General features: G+C 40.9%; 1 protein-coding gene across 1 annotated transcript; it reads right to left on the bottom strand.

Annotated features, from left to right (window-relative positions):
- Positions 1-2124: 2124 nt before the first annotated feature.
- Positions 2125-4001, bottom strand: LOC147887222 (protein NUCLEAR FUSION DEFECTIVE 4-like). Its single transcript, XM_087394250.1, has 3 exons — positions 3666-4001; positions 2675-3570; positions 2125-2578 (listed from the first exon to the last, which is right to left on the bottom strand). The coding sequence occupies exons 1-3, from the start codon at positions 3999-4001 to the stop codon at positions 2125-2127; spliced, it is 1686 nt and encodes a 561-aa protein (XP_087250376.1).
- Positions 4002-11284: the final 7283 nt, after the last annotated feature.

Genomic DNA, 11284 nt, shown 5'->3' with positions numbered 1-11284 from the left:
GTTGGGAATCCATCCCCCTTGAATTTGTCCATAAGGAGAGAGTTGGTGGAAATCAAACCCATGAAACTAATAGCTAGGAGGATAGCAGGATAAGGAGAGTGATGGACAGAATGGAGCTGTAGAAGAGGAAAAGCAGATGGTAGGCACAATGGAGTTGTAGAAGAGGGCACAATGAAGCAGAGGAAGAGCATTTGTAGATGGCAGGTAGAACAGTAGCGGGCACAGAATAACAGCATGCACAATAGTAGCGGGCAGAGAATAATGGCAAGTAGATCAGTAGCAGGCAGAATAGAGGAGCGGGTAGAACTATAGGCTGCGTGTAGATACGTACAAAGCTATGGGAGTGTAGCAGGCTGAATGGCGAGAAGATCTCAAACTGAATGGCGAGCTGAATCGCACGAATTGAAGCACAGGCTAAAGTGATGATCTCTTGTTGCTGAAACTCTCCAATGGTGAGGCTCAAGGTGGAAGAGAGGTTGAGCTCAAGATGGGATTAGAGAAGACATTCCTCCAAGGGGAATGAGGGAGAGAGGCTTCAATGTCCTCAATCTCTTACCTCAACCTCTTGGAAGATAGCCTAGCTCTGATGCCAAATGAAGATGCAAGACATGGAATGAAATGTAATGGAAAGTGAAAGCAAGACTAAACAACCATAATGGAAATGAAAGAAAGAAAGAAATGTACAACTTCCAAAGTAAAGTACTTACATCATCAAGAAAGGCTTGAGGCTTGAGTGTTTTGACATGAGGAAGTACAATGCCTTTATAGGATAGGCAGACACACACTCTACGTGTCAAATGAATATGGGATAAGTTCCATAGTGACACATGGCACTCTAGGATATAAAGTAGTATAGTACTACTCTAGAACACACTAAAGTCACTCAAATGGACTCCATTTCCTAACAGTTAATCTTAGCACGTATTTGTTATTTCATGAAAATCTTATTTTAAAAGATAGGTTCAAAGAGCATAGAAGCACAATATTCATCATTTTTTGACTTTGCTATCGCCCAATTATGAAATTAGACTTTATATAAGTCGAAAAATGTTGAATAGTACGTTAAGATAAATTTATCCTTCTTCTAGTCTTTAATAGGGGAAGAAAAGTAGCGAAGAAAGAAAATGAGGTGAGAAGGCTTTATAGAAAGATGCATAAGCAATTGTAAATGTGAAGGACGTTTGAAATCATAGTAAGTATGGGCCTATGCCCACACTATTAGTTAATGGCAGTGTGCAATCTAATTAGGACTCAATGAAGCTATGCTATGTTGAATCTCTTAATGGTATGTTAACGATGCTTGTAAATTCACCCCCTAGGAAATAAGTACTTTATAGACCTTTTGTGAAGCGATACAAAGTATTGAGAATAAGGATTAACTTAACTAAGGGTGGTGGGAATGCAACTTTACTTTATACTTTTGTTAAATATCTTGGAGGGCCAAGACTAAGTTGAAACTATACAAACGGGCATTAGTTTGAAATCCCTTGAAAAGAAGCAATGGTTGTGATTGCAAGCTTAAAGAATGGACATCATAGTATGAATATATACCATTGTGTGTGAGACAAGATCCTAAATTTTCTATCAAGAAGAATGATATAATGAGTAGCAATGGAAAGTTGTTAAGGGTAAGTTCCAATGTAACCAAAGAAGTGGAATGGGCCAACGAAATCGGGAAGAAAAGTGTCAGGAGTGTATGTCTGCCCACATGGAGGGCAACAAGAGGGGTTGAATAATTAACCTTGGGTGAAAAGTTTGTTGGGGACAATGATTTTGTTCTACTAGTAATCTATATATGCATGTTAGTTTAAGTAAATTGTGGGCGGGTTATTTTCGAAAGGTTATTAGGAATGCGCTTGGGTTGACGGTGGGAAATGGTTGCATTAGGGAATGAAGTAGGGAAACTGCCCATTTTCTAAGTGGGAAAGTGGTCTTGAAGGAGCCATTTTTTGAGTTGGCAGTTCCGGCACTTGAGGAAGGGGGAGACACATTACAATCAGGTTTCAATTGATGGAGATTTAAATTTAAATGATGGAGGACAGTTACCCTAAGAATAAAGATAAAGGAGAGAACAAAATCATAACAAGAATTGTTGTAACCGAAGCTTTTTGGTTGTAAAGCTTTCTAGTACTGAAGCTTTTTGTACAGCTTTCTAGTGGTGTACGTGAGGATGGCGTCCAGCGCAAGAGCAGCCCCCAGCAACACTGCCAATATCACGAACGTCTCCCCATAGCATTTTGATCCATAGCATGTCACCGTCTCCCCACCTTCACTACTCCCCCTTCCCTGCTTCTCCGCTTCCTCGTCGTATAAATACCCTGCCACCACCCCCGACAATACCGATGATCCCGCTAGTAGATGTGTGCTTGTCACCATGAAGTTCGTCCCGAAGTTCTTCATCCCGTAGAACTCCGTCACCGTTGGTATCGTCAGTGTTATCAGTGATCCATGGCAGAATCCCACCACCACTGAGCCTACGTACAGAGAATCTCCTGATCCCGTCGCCAGCCACAGGAATATGGCGACCATCGGTAGCTTTGCCACCCCTATCGAAGCAGGCCTTGGAAGCCCTGCACGCCTGCGAAAGACGTTAACCATACATTTCTCAGGAATCGGTGTAACCCATCACAACGGAATGCCAAGATATATTTTGCATCTAAACGATCGCCCATACCTCAAGAAGTACTCGGAAACGTTCCCTGAAGCAATCCTCCCAAAGAAATTCCCTAAACTGAAGAAAGACGTGAAAAGGGTCACGCTCGAGAAGCCGAAGGATTGCCCGATTTGGCCCAGATTGTTGCTGAACGTCATGCCGGATCCAGCGCCGCAGAATAGCGCGATGTAAAGAACGTAAAAATCCCAACTCCTAAACAGCGAGAGCGTGCCGCGGTCTTCGCCAAGCTCTGGAAGAGGTTCCAGACAGCTGCATCCTCTGCGAGACGCAGGAACGATTTCTATGTCGTCCACATAGGAAGGCTTTAGCAAAGGCTCTTCGAGTGATTCTGCATTCTCATCATGAGAGCCTGCCTCGAGAACGGTTTCACCCACTGGTATTTTCCCTTCACCAGTAGTCTCTTCTACCGCAAGAAGGCTTGATGCTATTTTGATTCTGAAAAAGAGAAAAAAAGGAACAAAGATTGGGGAGGCAACAAGGAATAGCAGGACGCCTAGAGCAACGTACTCAAGAACAGCACTACTTGGAGGGAATATGCTGATGAGTAAGATATAAAAGGCCAGGCTGGAAGCGATCAAATTGAAAAGAAAGAGGCTCCGTTTCTCTTCTTTTTCATCCTCTTCGGTCTCGGCCGGAGGCACAGGACGGATAAATAGTGCAGAAATAATGCAGAAGGTAGGCGGGAGAACCACGAGCATGAGCAGATACATGGAGGGTGAGCTTGAGAATACTAAATCGCACATCCTAGAAAAGATGCCTGGAGACAAGCCCATGTAGGCCTTGAAAAGTCCGACAACAGGGCCTCGATTGCGTGGAAAATGCCTCACAGAAACGGTGAAAATGGCGACGTTAATCCAGGAGGCAGTGTTACCGGCAACCAGAGCTGCTATAAACATCTGTAAGAAGCACAGAACGAGGACGTTGTGAAACCGGAAGATGATGAAGACTATAAGTTTCAATGGCATCAAGAAGAGAGGAGAATTGCAAATACCACCCAATACGGCAAGGGACTAATGATCTGGCTGACCACAAGCCACTGCGGTCCATAGCCCAGGACGCAAACGGTAGCTCCGATGATGAGAAGAGCCAAAGGGGGCAAGTAATTGCTTAAGATGCCGGCCAAAATTCCACAGGAGTCGCCTAGATCTTTAGCAATGCTGAGGCGATTGAGCTGCGTCTGGTTGATGCCAAGGACCTCCTTGAGGGCAGTGGAATAATTGGCGAAGCCATATATTCCGGAAAGCTGCATCAGCCAGAGGGCCGAAACAAAACCAGCCCATCGTCTGGCAAAGACGAGATGGTGAGGGGACTGCAAGGAGGTCGACATGATGATGAAATGATGAATTGAAGGAGCTGCGGGAGGGTAACCAAAGCCAACAAATAATTGCTGCTAGAAAGCTAGATCTATAATGTAGAGACATGCTAGAAAGGTAGATCTAAAGGAGCTGCAAAATTGACAAGGAAAACCAAGGATGGAAAGATCAGATCATTCTCAAAAGCGAACAGAAAGAATGGATTTCTCATGTGGCAGAAACGATAACAACAACAATGCTGCAACAACAAGAGGAACAATACACGAGTACACTGAACGAGATTTTCAACGTGCATGCCTTGAATGCACAGCTACAAAATCAACAAACATGTGCTGGTCAGCTCTCTATTGTTATCACTAAAACCTTGCCTTTGATACAGATTTTGCCAGGACTCGCATAATAAGTATTGTAGTTTGAGCGTCGTGCACTGATCGCATTTTATACGATCCCAATCCGATTTATCAACGGTCCATTTTCCAATTGTTTGCAGGAAACTCCTCATGACAGCTAAGCTGAATAGAAGTTTTACTGCTCCAGATCTCTCGACAACTTACAGTTAAATAGATGTAAATATAACATGGGTACGTCTCAGATTTTCGCCCAGCTTTTGGCTATTTCTGTCCGTCGATATGAAAACTTTTTTTTAAAACTTAGTAATTATGGAGTTGACACGGAAAACGAGGGTCCCTTGGGGCAAGCTCAAAGGGGAGGCCCCTTTCATTTTAGGGGAGGAATCTATTTTAGTTAGTTCTTTCCTTATCACTATGACCCCCTCAAATTCGTAGAGAGGAGGAATTGTTTCCAGTATGTGACCCCCTCAAATTGGTAGAGAGTAGAAATTGCCTCCCGTATGCAATAACATGTAGGATTTGTAGACTCTAAACTTGAAGGCTGAGATAAAGAAAAGCACACCAACCGTGGTAGCTATGTTGGCAGGCTGTGGAGAGGGAAGTCTTGATGTTTAATGTTTGTGTAGGTGGGGCGACCTTTTGATGTGTAGATGATGATGATTCGATGTAGCACAAAATGGCATGTGTTGTTCATTGTCGGAGTCCTTGAGATTCACAAGGGCAACATATCAATCCCGATGTGCTAAGAAAGAAGTAAGTTCCTGTAGGCTGTAGCTCGGTCAAAATAGATGCATGAAAACCTTCTTCGAGAGGAGCTAGAAGAAATCCATGGAAATTTTGTCATTTATTTATAAAAGGCATTAGCAAGAGTCCGTGTGGAAACTCAGGAGCTGATTCAGAATCCGAGATATATCGGATTTACGACGATAGTAGAGCTCACCATCCATCGACAGAAGTCCCAAAATTTGATGGGAACGTTGGACAAACGTCCCAGGCTCCGTTTTGCTAATTCGATGGCTGGTTTTGCATCACTGATCACTGCTTTGTTAGGTTGACAATAGGAATTCATATGTGAATGAGGATCCTTAACAAAATGAGGAGGTGATAGGTTTGTGAGCAAGGCTATCGCGACAAATCTGAGGAACTGGCGATGGAGAGACAAGGAGGGCATGGTTGATTCAGTTTCGAGTTGATTTGTAGGTGGAAATTATCCATTAACATAGCTATGCATGAGGAAGTTTAGCAAGCCGTACCTCTGCTCCTAAAAGTTTCAAGGTGCCCGAGGAAATCGAGTTCTGAAAAGGTTGTGGACAAGCCCGTAGTCACAACCACGAAACATAATATGACTGCATATGGCATTCGAAGTCTCGATGTAGCTTACTCCACATCATTGGAAGTCACTAATCAAAGCCTTCCTCATCGATCAAAGGCTAGGGCAACAGAAGAGGTCAGGGGGAGCAAATTCACACCCAAAAGCATTATTGTTTTTCAAAAACTCTGATGACAACAAAGGCTAATCTTACAATCAACGATGAAAGGCACATCTCTGGTATCATACACAGTGAGAAGTGGATTTTTCTTCAAGGACATCACTACTGGAGTACCATTTGTGACTTGCCCTTTACATCTTGCTAACTCATGATGATGGAAGACTCTTGCTCTAATAACTTTGCAAGCCAAACCTAGTGTACCTTCGGTGTTGGAGTTGAATGTGACAAATGCATTGAGCGTAGACATTGCTTGATGAATGATTGGCTCATATTTTCCTAGAGGTACGCCAGGATTTGTTGTCTCTATTTAGTTTCTAATGCTTTCCCTGCTTTCCAAATGCGAAGTGCTGGTGTCTGTCGTAAATAGTTCCATGGTCATCTACTTGGTGCATATCACAAAAGTGCCTAACTTCAACACCATGTATGAAGTTTATGACTCCTGCATAGTGATATTTTTCTTTCGAATCAAACAATTCCGCAGTGGAGGTGATTGGCTGCATAAAATTTATTTCAAAAGGTTCCCTTCAAATTACCTTTTTTGGCATCTCCTCGGAGAATTTTTTCATGACATCTATTTCAATTGACATCTTCTGGCAGTACAATGTATTGTTCCAATTGCTGAGTAGCAAAAAAGGAAGATGAAATGACGAGGGAGTTTATAAACGTAGTGTGTGGCTGATGGAAAGCGAGTGGGATGTGAGTTAGAAGGAGCCCAAGAGCAATGGAGCCGTAGTGTAGGAGGTGTTGCACGAGAGGAGCGTTGAGTGCAAAGTAACCATCAATACTTGGCATGGGAGAGGGGTGATGTAAGGGGAGGTGAAGGGTTCGTCACTTTTGGTGAAGGAGATGATGAAGGTTAGAGGAGGAGAAACGATAGATGCTCAATGAGTGCCCTTCCAAGAATACCAAAAAACTAAGTTTCTTGAAGCTTGAAGGGAGGAGAAGGGTGATTGCAGCTACAGAGGGCTCCTGAGCACTGAAGTAAGGGTTTTGATTCATGCACCCTACCAAAGAATGGTTAGTGTGTCCCATGGTCATGATATTTTTTACACATTGGTTGGTTCAGGGGGATCGCGATGGGTGGACGATTGCATTGCATTATTTCTCAGGCATTTGAGTAATAAAAAGTGTGCTTTTTTAGAGAGTCATTGCCTATGTAGGTTTCTTTAGATCCAATGCCCATGCCCTCTTTTGTCCACCTTTCGTCTTCCCACATTTGGTATTTCATCTACCTTCCATGTGGCCGCATTGCTTATATGTTTACTTTCAGGCTTCCCTTCATTATGTTACTTGTGCAAAGATGAAAGACAACAAGGGGGTGGATGGAAACAAGCCATTTCTTCCACTTCCCAATTTTGTTTTCTATTTTGTTTCATCCTTGGAGAGAGAAAAAGTGCTGGGCAATGGTGTTTGCTAGAAGGAAGGAATTTGGGAGGCATCTCCTCATGACTCTTTGTGGGCAAAGTAGCAAGAGGTTGAAGGTGAGGCCATTGAAAAATCTAGGAAGGTTGTAAGGAAGAGGAGGGTAGTGTGCTTCGCGCATGATAGAACTCTCTCGAATCTTGACTTGCAATGCAATGTTCTAGCATAATACACTAACGAGTCTTTTACCTTTAAGGCACCCATGTCCCAATATATGTGCTTACAACTTTTCTATTGTGGAATGACCAAGAGAAAGAAGGTAGATTTATCTAGCTGTGAGGAATAGGGTTGAAGAAACAGAGAATGGGTTGTATGTCTTTTCTTTTATCGTGCTTCATCACAATTTGGCATTGTGATGATTCAAAGGGGTTTTGTAAGTAGTCTGTCTAAGGCTCGCAACCCATTTGCAATTCTAGCTTTTCCTTAGTCTCTTAATAATCCCACATTGTTCTTCGTATAGGCACTCATGAATATATATATCTATATAGGTTGATAGAAACTTAGGAGTTTTGTATGACACAATATTTGCTTAAATGCAATTCATAATTGAAAGAGGATCCATGGAGGTCGGGGGGGTCAATCAAAGATGATCATTAGCAAGGACACAATTTTCATAGCAAGTTGTATTTTTGAGCATTCGTTTTTAGATCTTTTAGCTATACTCATCATGCATGGAGGTGAGTTAGTGAGTCATGCATAAGAGAGTTAAGTGGAAGAGAGCAAGGTCTCTAATGTGAATAGGGGCTTTCTCACATGTTACTTTTAAAACTCAACAGAAGGGCTACTAAAGTTTTAAAAGGTAAGGATTAACACAATAAATTTTCGAACATAAACTTTTCTTTTTCTGTGTTATGAGTATAAATAATCTCTCTTGGTATGGTGCTTATGTTTTTAGACTATGTAAAATCCCTATTTCATTACATTTCTCAATGAAGCAACCAATACTTAAGTTGCATTCACATGTATGAGGTGGAGCTATATAGGGTTAAGGCATCGAAAGAATTGAGATTAAAGAGAAGCTATTTGGTAATTGGGTGTTCTAAACTTTATAACAGTACAATCTACATCCCAAGGTATTCAAGGCACATGTATGTCATACTTCTAGAAATCTTCAGGTGCAAGGTAGAGCATCCAAGCTTCTCCAGTATAATTTCTTATGTGCAAGGTGTTTTAACCAAAAACACTTTGCACAGAGCAATTTGCAAGAAGAGATTCACATGGATTGCAATTTCAAACTCGACGATTTAGAAATATGTAGAGGATTTTCTAAAGAATGAGCATAAATTTGGAGATTATGTTAGAAAAAAAAAGTATGCAAGGAAGAATGTCAAGCCAATTGTGTGTAGGAGTACTTTGGAACAATTCATATTTTTAAGTAAGACATAGAATTTCCTATAAGATAAGAGATTAAGGCATGGGGGAAAGCTAAATGATAAATAGACACAAAAGTTTAAAGGGAGGCTTAATTTGTTCTTTTCATCTATGGGGCAGAAAATAGAGGAGGGGCAAAAAACACAAGAGTCAGAGAAAGAAAAATAGGGTTAATGATTGAGTGATAGGTCACAAGAGGAATCAAGAGAGAAGAATCCAAAGGATAGAAAATGCATAGATCAAAGATAAGCCTTGCCTTGATAATTTTGTAATGCAATTTGTGTAGCAAACAAAAGGAACCATGAGGGCATAGAGGTATATCATGTTGCAACTGGCAATTGCAATGTTTGTTGCATGGGGGGGCAATGTAGAAATCCACGAGTAATGTGAGGAGATTAAAGGATTAGAGGGTCAAGGGATAGCTCAAATTCAAAGAGAAGGAGGCTTGAGAAACTATTTTGATTGGATATGCAACTCAATTGGAAAATTCTTTTACAAGTTGAAAGGAAAAATATCTATTGTTGCATTTGCATTTTGGTTTGCCCTACCCCCCTTACTTCAATGAGAAGCAGCTATGCCAGGGGAGATGTCCTCCTCCCCCATGCCACGACAAATGTCCTCCTCCCTGTCCTCCCAAGCCAAGAACTTTTAGCTCCCTGTGAGCTCCTTGAAATTTCCTAGGCTATCCTATTAGAAATTTGATCATGTTCTAAGTGACTCTATCTTTGATGTTGAAAACTTAAAATACATCAAATTCCAAGTCTTTGTCCAACCTAAGGTCTTAGAAGAACTCATGCCAGTCGTGCATGGTGTTAATGCAGTTCCACTCATAGAGGCTAGAGAAGGGATGTGACCAGGTGAGAGAGAGAGAGAGAGAGAGAGAGAGAGAGAGAGAGAGAGAGGGGGGGGGGGAGGGAGAGAGAGGGAGAGAGAGGGAGAGAGAGAGAGACACAAAGAGAGAGAGAGATAGAGAGATGTGTCAAGATTCACCCTCTTGCCTTGGAAGAAATGGTTAGGGGAGGAATGTAAGAGTCACTACTCTGGAATCTTTAAGAGCCATTGATGTGGGGAAAACTATGGCTAGGTTACACATCATAATCTCATCACCAAAGAAACAACAAACTACACACATAAACAAACATAATGATGTTGGCCTCAAACATCGCATGTAGTTTCAATCTCGTGTTTTCAATATATTGAGAGTGGGTATGCTTTGGATAGGGGGAAGGTAATTCATTCCTTTTATCCATGAAATCAACTAGGCCTTCCAGCATCACAATTATGGACATAAGAAAGATCAAATTTATACTTTTGTGATTTTTAATAATGTGTCAGTGAGCAAAATCATCAACACCTTAAAGGAGAAGGTAGGCTTCTCAAGCATTTTGTGGGCTATGTGTTTATTCTCTATTTCATTGAAAGAATCAATGGGACTTATAGATACAGAGAGGGAAAGCTCTTGCAGTTTAATCTATGACTATTCATGAAGGAATCATCGATCCAATGCTTAAATAACCATCCTCATCATGGAGATAAATAACACTTTCTCGATAGAGAATTGGCAAAAGCAAACCCACTCTTTAAGAATGAGCCACTGCTTTTGTCCCCCTTTTGTCCATCCCTATTTACACGCACTTATACTAGCACATAAGGCATGCAAGCAATCAATGGATGATGTCCACAACATTGAAACTTTTGTGATTTAATTTGATCATTCAAACTCCGATACTCCTAAGGCTTTGGAGAATCATGTCATATTGTGATGACAGGAGGTGACATATTACATTCATAAAATAATTGACATATTAAAAAATGTAAATATTACTTTCTTTGACTATAACTAATTATGTAGATTACTTTGAGAGAATAAGTTTTGCAGAAAGCACATCAATTGTATCTTGCATGTAGAAATCATGGAAAATCAAATAGTGATAACAAAATTAATCATGTGTGTACATAAGAAATCTTAGTTAAGGTTTTAGTTGTACATGTGAAAATGTGATGAGTTGGTGACATCAAGGGTTGAGTCCTACATATAAAATGATTAAAAAGAGTCTAAAAATTATTGTCTTTTTTATATTGAGCCAATGGCTCAATGATTAACATACATACAAAGCATTTTATATGTATGTTGAGCCAATGGGTCAATGGGTCAATGATTAACATACATGCAAAGCATTTTGTAATGGAATCAACATGTTTAGTGTGTGTTGAACTTAGAAGGGGGAACTTTTGGATATCCATCTCAAGAAGGGAAAATTACCAAAAGTGCACATTTTTGTGAAGGGCAACTTTTTGGAGACCTCTCTAAAAAACATACTACCCTAATTGCAAAAATAATATAAAACCGCATGTGCATGCACCCCCACAAGTGTGCAAAGGTGTGTTGAGATTCAACCTCTTTCCTTGGAAGGAGTGGTTAGGGGAGGAATGTAAGAGCCACTAATCTATGGAATCTTTAAGAGCCACCTATGTGGTGAAAACTATGGCTAGGTTACACAGCATAATCTCATCACTAAAGAAACAAGAGACTATCCACATGAACAAACGTTAATATCTTGGCCTCAAAGATTGGATGTAGTTTCAATCTCATGTTTTCAATATATTGAGAGTGGGTATGCTTTGGATACGAGTATGTAGAAATTATGGAAAATCAAGCATTGA

Source organism: Dipteris shenzhenensis, chromosome 23 (assembly GCF_047967505.1).
Source record: "Dipteris shenzhenensis isolate YYH24624 ecotype China chromosome 23, Dip_SZ_1.0, whole genome shotgun sequence".
In the NCBI taxonomy this organism is placed as follows: domain Eukaryota; kingdom Viridiplantae; phylum Streptophyta; class Polypodiopsida; order Gleicheniales; family Dipteridaceae; genus Dipteris; species Dipteris shenzhenensis.
Note: the sequence above shows the minus strand (reverse complement) of the source record. Positions and strands in the feature narration are given on the sequence as shown.

Coding starts and splice junctions, on each gene's coding strand:
- LOC147887222 (XM_087394250.1), bottom strand. CDS start 4,001: ATGTCGACCTCCTTGCAGTCCCCTCACCATCTCGTCTTTGCCAGACGA. Junction 3,571..3,665: donor GTCCCTTGCCGTATTGGGTG/GTATTTGCAATT, acceptor TGCTTCTTACAG/ATGTTTATAGCAGCTCTGGT. Junction 2,579..2,674: donor GTTTCCGAGTACTTCTTGAG/GTATGGGCGATC, acceptor CGTCTTTCGCAG/GCGTGCAGGGCTTCCAAGGC.